The sequence below is a fragment of the Callospermophilus lateralis genome, chromosome 9 (assembly GCF_048772815.1).
Source record: "Callospermophilus lateralis isolate mCalLat2 chromosome 9, mCalLat2.hap1, whole genome shotgun sequence".
Classification (NCBI taxonomy): Eukaryota; Metazoa; Chordata; class Mammalia; order Rodentia; family Sciuridae; genus Callospermophilus; species Callospermophilus lateralis.
The window spans coordinates 91397429-91416498 of NC_135313.1; the positions used below are offsets into that span (position 1 = coordinate 91397429).

The following is a 19070-nucleotide window of genomic DNA, read 5'->3' on the forward strand; positions in this document are numbered from 1 at the left end:
AGTTATCAAATATGTGAACAGATATAGTAACCTAGTGATTAAAAATATTTATGCTGAATATAGAAAAAAAGTACTTCAACTGAAACAAAGATTTAGCAGTAAGAATTCAAAATGTCTATAATGTGAGACCCAATAATAAAGAAAATTATTTTTCTTGCTGTAGAATTTTTTTGAAGTGTGAATTGATGTCTTTGAGAATACCATAAGTGTAACCCTCAAACTCTGTAATTATATTGTAAGATGTAGCATTCAACATAGCAGAAAGCCAAAAGTGTGTTTTACCTAAACCTTATGTGTATTTACTTTTGAGGAGTGCAATGTTTATATATTCTTTAAATTTTGCAAATCTGGACATGGCTTTGGGGGCAAGGAGCTTTTATTATATCTTGAAAACTTAAAGTAAGCATTTTGCAAATATGGAGCAATGTGTTATTTCTAAAATAAGAATGATCCAATTTTCTTCACTTTTTTAGCATTAGAAAGAAAAATAAAATGATACATCAACTTATGATTATATTTTATTTTTATTGAACCACTATTCTCCAAATCTTTGCTTATTTAAATAAAATCTTATCTTTTTGTAAGAATATTTTGCATCCATATACATTTTAACCACCCTGCTTTCCTATGTGTTTAACTTTTTATTTTCACTTTGCAAAATATTTGTTCTTAAGATTGGTTGATTTGTGAAGCTAGCAAAGGACTTTGTTTTCACTTGTATCTTATCTTTCTTTTTTTTTTAATATTTTTTAAGTTTGGACGGACACAGTATATTTATTTATTTATTTTTATGTGGTGCTGAGGTTTGAACCCAGTGCCTCACACATGCAAAGCAAGCGCTCTACCACTGAGCCACAACCCTAACCTGCATTGATGTTTTAAAATGAACACATTAGCATCTATAAGAATTTTCTTTTTGTTTTTCTACACAGAAGAGGAAAGAAGTAGGACATGATTCATGATCACATTAATTGTTATGTTCTTTATGCTATATTCCTAAATAATTTTATTTTATCCCACATAGGATTTGAATACCAGTTTGGAAGAGTGGAAAAAATTAATGAGATCTCCAAATTCAGGTGGCACAGAGACTGTTCTGGGCTTGATTACTCGCATATTTAAACAGACTGCTATTGCCAAGGTACCTCATTGTTGTGCCATCAAACATAAATTTTTAATATATTTTAATGTTATTATTAAATAGGTTTTTATTAAGTAGGATCTACTGTTTTGGGAATGGGACAAGAACAAAAACTGTCTACCCTAAGGTATGGGCATCAAACCCTATTGGTACTCAGGACCTTGACATGATATAAGAGAAAGATCTATTACAGCTGGAGGTGGGGCTAAAACTTCTTCAGGACCATCCATAGTGACAAGACAGTTTGGATGGGGGTGGGAGGCATAAAAACCAAAAAGTAACACTGTAAGGCTTAGCTGAGTTGGTACCAATAGATTCTACATCTCCTGTGCCCCACCATGAACTCAACACTGAAATATCTTCATAATCTACCACTGGAGGAGAAAGAAAGCCTTCTATGCAGGGCTGATGAAAAACTGACAGTGCAATTATAACACACTATCACAAAGGAGAAGCATCCCATTGCTAGGGGACTTTGAAGTTCATGTACTAATGGTAAATGTAACAAGAGAATCTAAGCAGCATCCAAATTTTTTTTCTTTTTTCTTTTGATTTGTTCTTTTTAGTTATACATGATAGAAGAGTATATTTTAACATATTTACACAAACATGGAGTATATCTTATTCTAATTAGGATCTAATTGTGGTTGTATATGATATGGAGATTCACTGTGGGCTATTACATATGTACATAGGAAAGTTAAGTCAGATTGATTCTACTGTCTTTCTTATTCCTGCCTCCCTCCCTTCCCTTCATTCCGTTTTGTCTAATCTACTCAACTTCTATCCCACACCCCTTGTTGTGTGTTAGTATCCACATATCAAAGAGAACATTCATCTTTTGGTTTGGGGGGAATTGGCTTATTTCACTTAGCATGATTGTCTCCAGATCCATCCAATCCATTTTCTGGCAAATGTCATAGAGTTATTCTTTCTTTGGCTGAGTTCTATTCCATTGTGTTTCCATACCACATTTTCTTTATCCATTAAATCTGTTGAAGGCCACCTAGGTTGGTTCCATAGCTTAGCTGTTGTGCATTGAGCTGCTATAAACACTGATGTGGCTATACCACTGTAGTATGCTGATTTTAAGTTCTTTGCATATATGCCAGGGAGTGGGATAACTGGGTCAAATGGTGATTCCATTCCAAGTTTTTAAGGAATCTCCATACTGCTTTCCCATAGTGGTTGCACCAATTTGCAGTCTCACCAGCAATGTATGAATGTATTCTTTTACCTATATACTCACCAACATTAATTGTTAATTGTATTCTTTTTTATTATTATTAGTTGTTCAAAACATTACAAAGCTCTTGACATATCATATTTCATACGTTAATTGTATTCTTGATTGTTGCTATTCTGGCTGGAGTGAGATGAAATCTCAGTGTAGTTTTAATTTGCATTTCTCTAATTGCTAGAGATGTTGAACATTTTTTATGTATTTGTTGACCATTCATATTCCTTCTGTGAAGTGTCTGTTCAGTTTCTTTGCTTATTTATTGATTGTTTTATTTGTCTTTTTGAGTTCTTTATATATTCTGGAGATTAATGCTATATCTGAGGTGCAGGTGGCAAACATTTTCTCCCATTCCGTGAGCTCTGTCTTCATGATTTTATTTCCTTTTTTGTGAAGAAGCTTTTTAGTTTGATAACATCCCATTTATTGATTCTTGCTGTTTAGGAATCTTGTTGAGGAAGCCGACATGATGGAATGTTGGGCCTATATTTTCTTCTATTAGGTGTAGGATTTCTGGTCTAATGTCTCGGTCTTTGATCCACTTTGAGTTGACTTTTGTGCAAGATGAGAGGGGTTTAATTTCATTCTGCTACATATAGATTACCAGTTTTCGCAGCACCATTTGTTGAAGAGGCTTTCTTTTCTCCCACGTATATTTATACCACTTTCATTTAGTATGGGATAACTGTATTTATGACACCTCCCAGTTGACACCACACTTACTGCATTGACTCAGCCCCCTACAGTCTTATATGTCACCCTAACAAAAAGCATAACCAGTTCCACATGTAACTATCGTTTACTCAATGTGCTCTGTTCTTCTATGTATAATTTCTAGCATTCAATAGAAAATGTGAAATAAATGTAAAAGCCACTTAAAAAAATCCTAATCTATTGTCAAGAGATAAAACAATCAATGAAGACACATGCTAAAATGATCCAAATGGTAGAACTATTAAACAAGGACATTAAAATAGCTATGAATAGGATGTTAAGAATCTAATAGAAGCTGAGGTTGTGGCTCAGTGGTAGAGCAATAGCCTAGCACATGCAAAGCACTGGGTGTGATTCTCAGCACCACTTAAAAATAAATAAATGAAGGTATTGTGTCTACACACACACACACACACACACACACACATATATATGTGTGTGTGTGTATATATAATATATGTATGTATTTTTTTTTTCAAGAATCTAATAGAAGCCAGGTGTAGTGGCACACGCATGTGAATCTTGATGGCTTGGGAGGCTTAGGCAGGAGGATCCCTAGCTCAAAGCCAGCATCAGCAATGTCAAGATGCTAAGCAACTCAGTGAGACCCTGTCTCTCAATAAAATACTAAACAGGGATGAGGATATGGCTCAGTGGTTGAATGTCCCTAAGTTCAATCCCCGGTACCTAAAGGGAAAAAAAAAAAAAAAAAAGAAAGAAAGAATCTAATGGAAAAGATGTAGGAAGAGATGGAGAATTACAGAAGTTGCATGAAAATATAAATTCAGTACAAGAGAAATGCTTAAAATAAAAACAGTATCAGAGATAAAGAAAATGTATTCAATCAGCTTATAAGCCAACAGTAGAGGGTGAGGGAGGAGGAAAGGGAAAGGAGAAATAATAGTTAACAATATTGGGATTCCAAGATGGAGGGCTGGAGGGAGGCAGCATCCTGTGTTGCTCTATGACTCAGATCTCACCTAGTGGGAATACTGCATCTCAGAGAGTGTAAGAGAACCCCTATACAGCTGATTTCCTCAGAAATCACCAGCACTGTGACTCCCACGCAGGGCTCAGAACCTCAGCGTTTGAGCAGGACTCCAGACCCCTGGCTCCCAAAACCCAAAGCCTGCGCTCTGCTGCCACTCAGGTCACTTGGCTACTATTTACCCACAGCACAATGCCATCACCCAGCTCCCCCCACCTCATCAGACACCCTGGCGGTGGAAGCAGACTGACTCCATCTTGGATAACCTTTCTCACCATATTTGGTGGGGACAGCTCTCAGATTGGTTCTCCATCTGGCCAGGTGCCAGGTATCCAACCCCTCCCCCCTCACTCCCCAGTGGTGATAACTCGGCACAGTGATTACTCAATACAAAAACAGCTTCCAGTTGGCAGGTGTGCAGTGCCACCAGGGCGCCGCCCACCTTGTATGAGCCTGGGTGTGAGGGTCCCACAGGTGGGAACTGATAAGTGAGAGGGAATGGGACTAAAGTTTGGAGTCTAACAGAGAGACCAGGAGCTGGGAAATCTCCAGGCAAGAGAGGGAGACAGTACCGGGCGCTCAAGTCAGACAAGCGGTCCCAAGAGTGACCCGTGATGTGCAATCTCTCTGCAGGGACTGGCAGGTGGCACTCCACACTTCCAGATGCCCTACACCAGGACCAGTCTTCCCACCCTAGTTACCTACACCATCCTTGGGGCAGAGACACCAGCTTAAAACAGACAAGCCACCTGGTAGATGAGAAGAGAAACAGAAAAGATACAGATCTCTAAAACTAGCAACAACCCTGGTTTCTTCTTTCAAGTATTTTTTTTTCTCTTTTCTACTTCCTCTATCCTCTGGCCCTCACATCCCCAACACATGTGAAACCAAGAACTTTGCATGAAATAGGATTTTGAGGACTGAGTCCTCCGAATAATATAATATAGAGGTGTTGTATATGCCCTTTGTTTTTCCTCTTTTTTTTCTTTCATTTTTCTTTCCTTGTCCAAATTTTACTATTTTAACATCTTGTATTTTTCTAAATACATATGTGTGTTTGTTTAATGTACTCTACAGTCTTCCCATGTACTTGTCTACTCTAAATTACTTCCTGTCTATTCTCTTGTCTATTCAAAGAAATAATATCAGAAAATTTTCCAAACATGAAGAATGAATTGGAAATCCTAATTCAAGAAGCCTACAGGACGCCAAGTGTACAAAATCACAACAGATCCACACCAGGGCACATTATAATAAAAATGCCCAACATACAAAATAAGGAGAGAATTTTAAAAGCCACGAGAGAAAGGAATCAGACTACATATAGGGGAAAACCAATTTGGATAACAAACTTTTCAAAACAGACCCTGAAAGATAGAAGATCCTAGAACAACATATATCAAGCTCTGAAAGAAAATGGGTGCCAACCAAGAATCTTGTATCCAGCAAAACTAAGCTTTAGATTTGAAGATGAAATAAAAACCTCCCATGATAAACAAAAGTTAAAAGAATTTATAGCTAGCAAACCAGCACTACAAAACATCCTTGGCAAAATATTCCGTGAAGAGGAGACAAAAAACAACAATGAAAATTAGCAGAGGGAGGTAGCACCCTAAAGGAAAAACTAATTAAAGAAAATCAAGTTAAATAACAAAAATAAACAAATATAGCTGGAAATACAAACTGTGTCTCAATAATAACCCTGAATGTTAATGGCTTAAACTCACCAATCAAAATACATAGGCTAGCAAACTGGATTATGCTGCCTACAGGAGACTCATCTGATAGGAAAAGACATACACAGACTGAAGGTGAAAGGTTGGGGAAAATCATACCACTCACATGGACTGTGAAAGCAAACATGGTTTCCATCCTCGTATCAAATAAAGTAGACTTCAAGCCAAAATTGATCAAAAGGGATAAAGATGGACATTACATACTGCTCACAGGAACGGTACACCAACAAGACATAACAATCATAAATATATATGCCCCAAACAATGTTGCAGCTATGTTCATCAACAAACTTTTCTCAAGTTCAAGATTCAAATTGACCACAACATAATAATCTTGGGTGATTTTAACATACCTCTCTCACCACTGGATATATCTTCTAAACAAAAGTTGAATAAAGAAACTATAGAACTCGGTAATACAATCACTAACTTAGACTTCACTGACATATATAAAATATATTAACCTGCATCAAATGGATACACTTTCTTCTCAACAGCACATGGATCCTTCTCTAAAATAGACCATATAATATGCCACAAAGCAACTCTTAGCAAATACAAAAAAGTAGAGATACTATCATGCATTTTATCAGATCAATGGAATGAAATTGGAAATCAACAATAAAATAAAAAATAAAAATTTCTCCACCTGGAGACTAAACAATACATTACCAAATGAACAATGGGTTACAGAAGACATCGAAGAGGAGATTTAAAAATTCTTAGAAGTAAATGAGAACATAGACACAACATATCGAAATCTCTGGGACACTATGAAAGCAGTACTAAGAGGAAAATTCATTGCATGAAGTTCATTTCTTAAAAGAAGAAGTCAACAAATAAATGACCTCACACTACATCTCAAAGCCCTAGAAAAAGAAGAACAAATCAGCAGCAAAAGCAAGAAGTAATCAAAATTAGAGCTGAAATCAATGAAATCAAAACAAAAGAAACAATTGAAAAAATTGACAAAACAAAAAGTTGGTTCTTTGAAAAAATAAATAAAATTGACAGACTCTTAGCTACACGAATGAAGAGAAGGAGAAAGAAAACTCATATTACCGGCATAGATGATGAAAAAGGTAATATTACAATGGACACTACATAAATACAGAGAATAGCTAGAAATTATTTTGAAAACTTATACTCCGATAAAATAGAAGACAATGAAGGCATTGAGAAATTTCTTAAGTCGTACAATTTGCCCAGATTGAATGAGGAAGATATACACAATTTAAACAGACCAATATCAAGTGATGAAATAGAAGACACCATCAGAAGCTTACCAACCAAGAAAAGCCCAGGACTGGATGGATATACAGCCGAGTTCTACAAGACCTTTAAAGAAGAACTAATACCCATATTCTACAATTTGTTTCAGGAAATAGAAAAAGAGGCAGCACTTCCAAACTCACTCTGTGAGGCCAATATCATCCTGATCCAAAAACCAGGCAAAGACAAATCTAAGAAAGAAAACTTCAGACCAATATCTCTAATGAACATAGATGCAAAAATTCTCAATAAAATTTTGGCAAATCAAATATAAAAACATATCAAAAAGATTATGCACCATGATCAAGTGGGATTCATCCCATGGACGCAAGTTTGGTTCAACATATGGAAATCAATAAATGTAATTCCCCACATCAATAGACTCAAAGATAAGAATCATGATCATCTCAATAGATGCAGAAAAAGCATTTGACAAAATACAGCATCCCTTAATGTACAAAACACTAGAAAAACTAGGGATAACAGGAACATATTTCAACATCTTAAAGGCTATCTATGCTAAGCCTTAGGACAGCATCATTTTAAATGGAGAAAAATTAAAGGCATTCCCTCTAAAAACTGGAACAAGACAAAATGCCCTCTTTCACCACTTCTGTTCAACATAGTTTTTGAAACACTGGCCAGAGCAATTAGACGAAAGAAGGGATATGTATAGGAAAAGAAGAATTTAAATTAGCACTATTTGTTTACGACATGATGCTATACTTAGAAGACCCAAAAAGCTCCACCAAAACACTTCTAGAACTAGTAAATGAATTCAGCAAAGTAGCAGGATATAAAATCAACACCCATAAATCAAAGGCATTTTTGTATATCAGTGACAAATCCTCTGAGAAAGAAATGAGGAAAACTACCCCATTTACAATAACCTCAAAAAAAAAAAATACGATACTTGGGAATCAATTTAACAAAAGAGGTGAAAGATTTATATTCATTGTACTACAGAACCCTAAAGAAAGAATACTTTAGAAGATGGAAAGATCTACCTGCTCTTGGATAGGCAGAATTAATATTATCAAAATGACCATACTACCAAAAGCACTATACAGATTTAATGCAGTTCCGATCAAAATCCCAATGGCGTTCCTCATAGAAATAGAAAAAGCAATCATGAAATTCATCTGAAAAAATAAGAGACCCAGAATAGCTAAAGCAATCCTTAGCAGGAAGAGTGAAGCAGGTGGCATCACTATACCAGACCTTAAACTATACTACAGAGCAATAGTAACTAAAACAGCATGGTATTGGCACCAAAACAGACTGGTAGACCAATGGTACAGAATATAGGTCACAGAGACTAACCAACAAAATTACAATTATCTTATATTAGACAAAGTTGCCAAAAACATGCATCAATTTTTATAGCAGCACAATTCACAATACCTAAACTGTAGAACTAACCTAGATGTCCTTCAATAGATGAATGGATTAAAAAAATGTGGCATATATACACAATGGAATATTACTCAGCAACAAAAGAGAATAAAATTGTGGCATTTACAGGTAAATGGTTGGAGTTAGAGAAGATAATGCTAAGTTAGCCAATTCCCCCAAATCAAATGCTGAATGTTTTCTCTTACATAAGGAGGCTGATTCATAGTGGGATTGGGAGTGGGAGCATGGGAGGAATAGACAAACTCTAGATAGGGCAGAGGAGTGGGAGGGAAAGGGAGGGGGCATGGGGTTAATTAATGATGGTTGAATGTGATGATCATTACTATCCAAAGTACATGTATGAAGACACGGATGGGTGTGAATATACTACATATACAACCAGAGATATGAAAAATTGTGCTGTATATATGTAATAAGAATTGTAATGCATTCTGCTGTCATATAAATTTAAAAATTACATAAATACAACATTGAACAAGTCATTATTAAATCATGTGTGTGTACAAATATGTAACAACAAATCCCACTATTATATATAATTATAATGCACCAGTAACAAATATGAAAGAAAGAAAAAATAAAACACACAAGGAAATTTTTTAAAACAAATATGCCAATGTCCTAGTTGTTTATAATACAGAAAGGAAAATGTAGATTCACACAAATACTTTCACAGAAATTTATTTATAATAGTCATATATTTGGAAATAAATGAAATATCCTCTAAGCAAATTTTGAAGCTAGATGTGTAGATGAGTTCATAAATAGAACTTCACATGGATTTCCAGTTGCTTTGTTAAGAAAGAGGACAAGAAAACTCAATGGGGAAATGATAATCTTTCTAACAAATGATGCTGGATGCTTGGATACCCATAAGGGAAAAAGGGAGTCTTTACTATCTCCCACTATACATAAAAATTTACTTGAAGTCAGTCATACTTCATATACTTAAATCCAAAAGCAAAAAATTGGAAACTCTTAGTAGTATACATGCATAAAAACATTTCTATCCTTTAGGTAGAGCAATTTGTTAGGATAGAAATGTAAAAACTTCAAAGAAAGAAAACAGAATTCAAACATTGGAACTTATAATGATTTTTAAAAATCACATATAAAAAACACATAGATTGGAAGAAAATACATTCCCCCTGCTCAGTTTTCTCATGTTATTTTATGGTTTAAGCTTAAGTTTTGGTTTGATCAACATTCATTGTTCACCATATAATGACTCTGTTGAACATTTCACACTTGAGCTATAATTACATTTCTTTTCTTTGACAAGTATTGTTTTTCCTGGAGTTAATAACTACCCTTTTCCTCCATTTTTCTCTTTTTGATTGTTTGCTTGCTTACTTAGCTTTCTTTGTACTTAATACTGAGTACAGAATGTTTCCTTAAAGAGAAAGAGAAACTTGTACATTATTTCTTGTCTGTGATAAGAAACCCTGATTTGAAGTCAGAAATATTGACAATCAACAGGAACTGGGAATCTTAAAGAAAAAGGAAGGAGATGAAAAGTTAGTTGTCTTCAAAAATTAATGTTCTCAAAAATTAATGGCAGCAGCAGGCCAAGTCCTGCCACTTAGTTCCCTAGAGATTTTAGTCATTTTTCATTCCTTCCATGCTAGAATCTGTCTTTAACAATGTATGTAAATTGGAACTGTGTTTTTCTATCCCTGGGCTGCAGCCAGAAATAATTAGTTACTGGAATTTCCAAATTGGAATTCTTAGTATATCTTCCCCAGATGTTATCAAAACCCAATATTTAGAGTCTATAGTAACCATAAATACAATTATCTACATAATGGATTAAATAGGCTTTTCAGGAGGCAACTGTAGTTATATACATTTAATATTGTTCCTATTAAAAAAAAATGTGTTTCTGAGTTCTCCAAAACCAATCTGTAAATGAGCTTAAAATATCACATATTATAATTTAGTTATTATTTTGTATGCATCTGAGTAATTTCCTGATTAATTCAATAGATTATTAGGTTGCTAATCTGAGAAGGTGCTAGGAAAGTACACTGTCTTATCTCTCAAGGTTCTATAAACTATAAACTAGATCATAGTTTATAATTTATTCTAAGGATTCTTAGCCCTTCAGGTACAGTGAAGTGGACTAACATGATCATATTTGTAGCTATGAGGAAAATGGATTGGAAGGAGCAAATCTGTAGAAAGATAATTCATTTGAGCTGTATCACTGATAATTCAGGTTGTGTTGGTAATCTAAACCAAGATGTGTCTGAGCCTATATACATAATGGATTAAATAGGCTTTTTCAAGATTTGGCTGAGCCACATCTTGACTATAAAGAAAGAAAAACTTCAAGATGTATTAATACGGTACAATCAATAAACGTTAATGATTGACAGAATGTAGAAGGAAGGGAAAAGATAGAAGCTAGATTCTTGCCAGGTCAGCTGGATTAATGTTTGTGCCATTTACTGATACTGTGGGTAAAAAATACAAGATACATTTTGTGTTTAAATATGTTTGTTATTATGAAGTATGATCTGTGTCAAACTTAGCAAGGCACATGCTGTTAGATAATAAAGTTTTTTTTTTTTTTTTAACTCCACAGTATCATTTTAGAAATAAACTTTTCTTTTTGTTGACTCATTCAAACAATTCTGTTGAGGAATTTAAACATATTTTAAACCATCTAATGATAGTTTGTCTAAATTTTGAAAAAGTTGATAGGACTTAAAATAATGAGTTTTTTTTTATTGGTTGTTCAAAAGATTACAAAGCTCATGACATATCATCTTTTATACATTGACTCAAGTGGGTTATGAACTCCCATTTTTACCCCAAATACAAATTGCAGAATCACATCGGTTACACATTCACATTTTTACATAATGGCATATTAGTGACTGTTGTATTCTGCTAACTTTCCTATCCCCTACTAGTTGCTCTCTTTATATCAAAGAAGACATGTGGCATTTGTTTTTTAAGGATTGGCTAGCTTCGCTTAGCATAATCTGCTCTAATGCCATCCATTTCCCTGCAAATTCCATGATTTTGTCATTTTTTACTGCTGTGTAATACTCCATTGTGTATAAATGCCACATTTTTTTTATCCATTCATCTATTGAAGGGCATCTAGGTTGGTTCCACAGTCTAGCTATTGTGAATTATGCTGCTATGATCTGATGTGGCAGTATCCCTATAATACGCTCTTTTAAGATCCTCAGGGAATAGTCCGAGAAGGGCAATAGCTGGGTCAAATGGTGGATCCATTCCCAGCTTTCCCAGGAATCTCCATACTGCTTTCCAAATTGGCCTCACCAATTTGCAGTCCCACCAGTAATGTACAAGTGTACCCTTTTCCCCACATCCTTGCCAGCATTTATTGTTGTTTGACTTCATAATGGCTGCCAATCTTACTGGAGTGAGATGGTATCTTAGGGTGGTTTTGATTTGCATTTCTCTGACTGCTAGAGATGGTGACTATTTTTTCATGTACTTGTTGATTGATTGCATGTCCTCCTCTGAGAAGTTTCTGTTCAGGTCCTTGGCCCATTTGTTGATTGGGTTATTTGTTATCTTATTGTTTAATTTTTTGAGTTCTTTGTATATTCTAGATATTAGGGCTCTATCTGAAGTGTGAGGGGTAAAAATTTGTTCCCAGGATGTAGGCTCTCTATTTACCTCTCTTATTGTTTCTCTTGCTGAGAAAAAACTTTTTAGTTTAAGTAAGTCCCATTTGTTGATTCTTGTTATTAACTCTTAGGCTATGGGTGTCCTATTTAGGAATTTGGAGCCCGACCCCACAATATGTAGATCGTACCCAACTTTTTCTTCTATCAAACGCCGTGTCTCTGATTTGATATCTAGCTCCTTGATCCATTTTGAGTTGACTTTTGTGCATGGTGAGAAAAAGGGATTCAGTTTCATTTTGTTGCATATGGATTCCCAGTTTTCCCAGCACCATTTGTTGAAGATGCTATCCTTCCTCCATTGCATGCTTTTAGCCCCTTTATCAAATATAAGAAAGTTGTAATTTTGTGGATTGGTCTCTGTGTCCTCTATTCTGTACCATTGGTCCACCTGCCTGTTTTGGTACCAATACCATGCTGTTTTTGGTACTATTGCTCTGTAGTACAGTTTGAAATCTGGTATCGCTGTACCTCCTGACTCAATCTGGGCAGATCGTATGACTTAAGAAATTTATCGATATCTTCACTATCTTCTATTTTATTGGAATATAGGGTTTCAGAATACTTTCTAATTATCTTCTGTATTTCTGTAGTGTCTGTTGTGATATTGCCTTTTTCATCCCATATGTTAGTAATTTGAGTTCTCTCTCTTCTTCTCTTCGTTAGCATGGCTAAGGGCCTGTCGATCTTATTTATTTTTTCAAAGAACCAACTTTTAGTTTTATCAATTTTTTCAATGTTTTTTTTGTTTCAATTTCGTTGATTTCTGCTCTAATTTTAGTTATTTCTTGTCTTCTACTACATTTGCTGTTGTTTTGCTCTTCTTTTTCTAGGTTTTTGAGGTGTAGTGTGAGTTCATTTATTTGTTGTTTTTTTCTTTTTTTGAGGAAAGAACTCCAAGAAATGAATTTCCCTCTTAAAACTGCTTTCATTGTGTCCCATAGATTCCCGTATGTTGTGTCAGTATTGTCATTTGTCTCTAAGAATTTTTTTATCTCCTCCTTTATGTCTTCTGTAACCCATTGATCATTCAGTAGCATATTGTTCATTTTCCATGTAATGTAGGATTTTTCCTTTCTTCTTTTATCATTGATTTCCAGTTTCATTCCATTATGATCAGATATGGTGCATGGTATTATCTCCACGTCTTTATATTTACTAAGAGTTGCCCTATGGCATAATATATAGTCTATCTTTGAGTAGGATCCATGTGCTGCTGAGAAGAACATGTATCCACTTGATGATGGTTGATATATTCTATATATGTCGGTTAAGTCTAGGTTATTGATTGTGCTGTTGAGTTCTATAGTTTCTTTATTCAGTTTTTGTCTAGAGGATCTGACTAATGGTGAGAGCGGTGTGTTGAAGTCATCCATAATTATTGTGTTGTAGTCTATTTGACTCTTGAACTTGAGGAGAGTTTGTTTTATGAACGTTGCAGCTCCATTGTTTGGTGCATACAAATTGATAATTGTTATGTCTTGGTGGTGGATGGTTCCTTTTAACAGTATATAGTGTCCTTCTTTATCTCTTTTGATTAACTTAGGGTTGAAGTTGATTTTATTCGATATGAGTATGGCCACTCCTGCTTGCTTCCGAGGGCCATGTGAGTGGTATGATTTTTCCCAACCTTTCACCTTTAGCCTGTGTATGTCTTTTCCTATCATATGCATCTCCTGAAGGCAGCATATTGTTGGATTTGTTTTTTTGATCCAGGTTACTAGCCTATGTCTCTTGATTGGTGAATTTGGGCCATTAACATTTAAGGTTACAATTGAAATATGGTTTATACTTCCAGTCATGTTTCTTTATTTATTTATTTATTTTAGTTTGGCTGGTTTTTACTCTTTGGTTATTTTTCTCCCCCTTTACTGAGATACCTCCCACTGTTAGTTTTGGACCCTATTTTTCAATTCCTCTTCTTGTAGTATTTTGCTCAAAATGCTTTGCAGTGCTGGTTTTCTGGCTGCTAATTCTTTTAGCTTTTGTTTATCGTGAAAGATTTTAATTTCATTATCTAATCTAAAGCTTAATTTTGCTGGATACAGTATTCTTGGTTGGAATCCATTATTTTTCAGCGTTTGAAATACATTGTTCCAGGATCTTCTCGCTTTCAAAGTCTGTGGTGAAAAATCAGTCGTTAACCTAATTGGTTTACCCCTGAATGTAATCTGCCTCCTTTCTCTCGTAGCTTTTAATATTCTCTCCTTGTTCTGTATGTTGGCTATCTTCATAATTATATGTCTTGGAGTTGGTCTATTGCGGTTTTGAATGTTTGGCATCCTGTAGGCTTCCAGGATTTGGCAATCCATTCCATCTTTCATCTCTGGGAAGTTTTCTAGAATTATTTCATTTAATAGGTTCTCCATTCCTGTGGTTAGAACCTCTATGCCTTCTTCTATCCCCATGACTCTCAAGTTTGGTTTTTTTTATGACATCCCATATCTCTTGAATAGATTGCTCGTGAAATTTAAGCATCCTTTCTGTGTTGACTATATTCTTTTCAAGTTGAAAAAGTTATCTGATGTTCTGACTTCTACTTGATCTAGTCTATTTGTAATATTCTTGTTTGAGTTTTTAATTTGGTTTATAGTTTCCTGCATTTCTAGGATTACTGTTTGATTTTTTTTTTTACATCTCTATCTCCTGGTAAAGCATGTTCTTTGCCATTTGAATTTGTTTGTTTAATTTGTTTTCAAAATATACTTTCATTGCTTGGACTTGCTGTCTCATGTCTTCTCTAATATTCCGTTCCATCTGAGTTAGGTATGCCTTGAGTTCTTTCCCTGTCCATGTTTCTGATGCTTCTAGGTCCTCCTGTAGATTTAAGTTGTCCTGCATTGTTTGTAATCCTTTTTTCCCTTGTGTTTTCATGTTGTTCACGTTACTTTCCAGCTCTGTTTGATTGCTGTGTTTCTGCTCTCTCCTATAAATTTCTTTTGGTTTTGTATATCTCTGTTGTCTCTCCTTTGTGGTGGTAGACTATGCCTGCTAAAGTGGATTCTGCTGGGAAGGAATTCCTTCAGCCGAACTCCGGTGACGTCACCTCTCTGCTATGGCCGGCCCCAGGCTCCTTGCCGGGGTGTCCGAAGGGAGGGGTGGGACTGGTCTGTCTCTGGTTGATTTCAGCTCCCGGTTGGCTACTTCATGAAGGCCTGGCTATAGACCTCTTCCTAGAGTCTCTGCACCATACCTGCTGGGCTGCACCTTGGGGTCTAGCCGCGTGGTCGCCAGCGGGCGGGCAGTCTCCAGCCGCCCAGTCGCGGGGGCCGCTGGTGGCCGCCTGCAGGCGGGCGGTCTCTAGCTGCCCAGTCGCACGGGCAGCGGGTGTGCGGTCACCGGCAGGCGGGAGGTCTTTAGCCGCCCAGTCGCGGGGGCCTGGCCTCTCGTCCCCTGACTTCTCCTGCTAGCCCTGGCTTCTCCTGCTAGCCCGGCTTTCCCCTGTGTGATGCCTCTCAATAGTTCAAACTGTACTCTGGGCCTGCAGTTTGCTGGGTGTGGAGGGTGGCTATTGGGAATCGACACCCTATTGTTTTGATTTTTTCCGCTTGCCCCTCCCCTAGAGCTGGCAGGACAGGTTTCGTTTTCGCTGCTGATGGGAGGGGGAGTTGGAGGTCAGGTGTCTCTACCTTTCCCCGAGTCTCTATGCAGGCTTGTTCTGATAATCCCTCCCCCGGAAAGCCTGGGAGAGATTTTATGCTAATTCCCCGCTGTATGGGAGATGGGCTGACTAACACACACCTGTTTTATTGTTGCAATCTGTCGGAGACTGACAGTGGTGACATCAGCTCTCCAAGATGGTGGCCACTGGCTTCCTTGGTGGACTTTTCGTTGTGGGGGATAGAACTGGACTGCTTCCTTCCCCATCTCAAACCCGGAACTCAGCCCGGAGCTCAGTGAGGGCACAGCCGGCAGGACTCCACATAATCCGTAGCACCGTTTCTCTCTGTTTGCTGGTCGCTTCTCGGCGGCGCCCTGCCGTCTGTAGCCGCGGGGCGGGGCGGGGCGGGGCGGGGCGGGCCACGCAACGGGCGACGGGTCAGTCAGCCTGGATCTCCGCTCGCACAGTTGGCTCGTGTTTGAGACTCAATAACCGGTCCTCGGTGATGGAAATACTTCCTCTAGGTTTCGGTGCACCCCAATTTTGCTGTAAATTCCTAATAAGATAGCTTTTTGTTGTTCTAACTCGTTATTCACCTGCGCAGTGATGCGGTACAGGGTGTGTGATGCACTCTATTCTCAGCCATCTTGACATGTAAATAATGAGTTTTTGATATTGCCATTTTAAGGGCATGTGTGTAAGTATTGCTTGCAGTAAAATAGATTACTCGTCTGTGGTATTCAATTGAAAAAAGACTAAAACTCCATAATAAATGTATTAAATTAGTATGTAAAGTATAAAATTTTATTCTTGTTAGATATTCTGCAAAAGCAAATACTTTATCCTTTTATGTATTGACAGTTTTAACACTGTTCACTAATTGTGATAGAAAGGATCTCAGGAGATCATTTCCTCTTCTTTTGTTGCAGACAAAGTTATACTTAAAGACTTCCAGAAAAATTTATCTCCATTCATACTCATTTTATAGATATGCAGAATAGAAATTTCTTTCTCTGCTATAACCTTTCTTTTCTTCATAATCTATAGTGTGTTTTTGGTAGACAGGTATACAGTGCCAAGTGTTTCAAATTAGGTAATATGGACATGATAAATTTTCCTGTATACAAGGCTATATATTATAATATTATGGTGTTGACATATCTTATCCATATGCCTATAAATATCTGTACTTTTCTACTTGTTCTTCTTAGGAAGACAGAAATATGTTTGTTATTATCTCCTTAATGTTGCTGTTATATTATCAAGATCTCTTTCTTTTGCAAACTATTTTTGTTAGCTTTTTTTACCACTGTGACCAAAAGACCTGACAAAAACAATGTAGAGGAGGAAAAGTTTATTTTGGCTTACAGTTTCAGAGGTATCAGTTCACAGATGGTCAACTCCATTTCTCAGAGCACTAGATGAGGCAGAACATCATGACAAAAGTGTAGGGCAAAGGAAAGCAGCTCAGGACATGACACCAGGAAGCGGAGAGAGAAAGAATACACTCCACTCTCCAGGGTCAAAATACAAACCCTATAGGCACACCTCCAGTGACCTGCTTCGTCCAGCTACATCCTACATACCTATACTAACCACCCAGTTAATCAATATCAATGAATTAATCCAGTGATTAGGTCAAGTTTCTTATAATCAATCCACTAATTAGGTTAAGGCTCTTAGGCAATCATTTAAGTCTGAAAATTCTTTCATTGTCTCACACTTAAGTTTTTGCGGAACACATCATATCTAAACCATAACAAATACTACTTAATGAAAATAAACAAAATATAATAAACAGGAAATATTAGTGATAAATAGCAAACAAAAAATGAACTTAATTAATGTTAAAAGTGCAGAGTCAATTAGTGAAGAATTTCAGATAATTAAGAGAATTATACTTTTCCTTTTATACTTTTACTTTAAATTGCTTGTAATATTTATTCAGAATACAATGGATGTAAATTGACAGATTCTTCAGATTTAAGCTCAGCATAATATACAGGTAGGAGAAAACAGATATAAGTGGTATGCTTGCTTTAGCCAATTCTTAGTTATTTGGGAATATATTACAACTACATCTCATTTTTAAAGAAAATCATTTTGAGAGAAATGCCAGTTTTTATAAAAAATGATTAAAACCAACCCCTAATTTAAAATTTCCTGTCACTTTGGTGATGGTAGCATTCCTTAGTACTGAAAAAAACTTTGCAGAAGGCAAATTGCTTTAAACATGTTCCCATTATGCACAAAGTGTGTTTCCTCTTTAATTGCCTCAGCAGCTTAACACAGGTGGAATCCTATTTATAAAATGAAGTAAACTATAATGAGGACACTACAGTAATCCCTGCTGTACAGGGCCTGGAATGATGTGAGACTGAAGAGTCCCTCTTCTTTTGCTCTTTCTGTGATTTAGGAGTCTCTACGCTCTGAACCAGGGCTAGCCTACCTCCTGTTCATTAGTAAGAGATGGTCAGCAATAATCAGTTAAGTGCAAATAAGAAAATAATAGCATTTTAGAGAAGAAAGGGATAGTAAGATGGCAAAGTGATATGGAGGAATGTTTTATTAAAAATGGGAAAATACTCACTTGACATGGAAGGGTGGTTTTAAGGTTTTTAAGATGGCAGGAGTGGGTAGTGTAGAATCAAAGGTAAAGTGATTCGCCTTAGAGAAGTAAAGAAATACCTCTCTTGTTTCAAAAGAAAAAGAAATTAGAATGAGTGAAAATAAAGAAAAGAAACAGAATTCTAAGATGATGATTCTATTTTCTCTAGGCAGTGAGGGTATTTGAGAACAAATAGTCATAGTTCCAATTTTGAAGCAAGTTGAGAAGGTTGAAATTGTTTTTTCAATTCACTAGAAAAGTATGTTAATACTAAGAGCTAATATGTTTATAATATTTCTTGTGTGCCAAGCACTATTCCAAGCATATTTAATGGATGGCCTCATTAAATTCTTACCACAACACTATGAGGTTTAAAGAACTTTATCTACTTTTATAAGTGTGAAAACTGAAGCACCGAGATTAAGTGACTTGCTTATTCTCTCTCAGACTTTTAAGTGTTGGAGTCAGGATTTGAATCCAGACAATCTGATTCAAGAAACCATTATTTCTCTAGTATAGCTGAATAAATTTAGTATTTGTTAATGATCATGGATTTGGGTGGTACTTATTTTCTTATTAGAGACTTTTCAGCATCTCTGTATAGATAGAAAGAAGATACAAAATTAAAAGTCTATATATTCTGTGTATTACAATTTTAACACCCAAATAAGTTTTATTCATGCTTA

The 19070-nt window shown here is 36.1% G+C and overlaps 1 protein-coding gene across 1 annotated transcript in view; it reads left to right on the plus strand.

The window, feature by feature from the left end:
* Nucleotides 1–19070, plus strand: part of Zranb3 (zinc finger RANBP2-type containing 3) — a 231218-nt gene that overhangs the window by 145139 nt on the left and 67009 nt on the right. The window contains exon 8 of the mRNA XM_076866057.1: nt 1025–1141. Within this exon, the coding sequence (XP_076722172.1) occupies nt 1025–1141 (117 nt within the window). The remainder of the gene's footprint in view (nt 1–1024; nt 1142–19070) is intronic.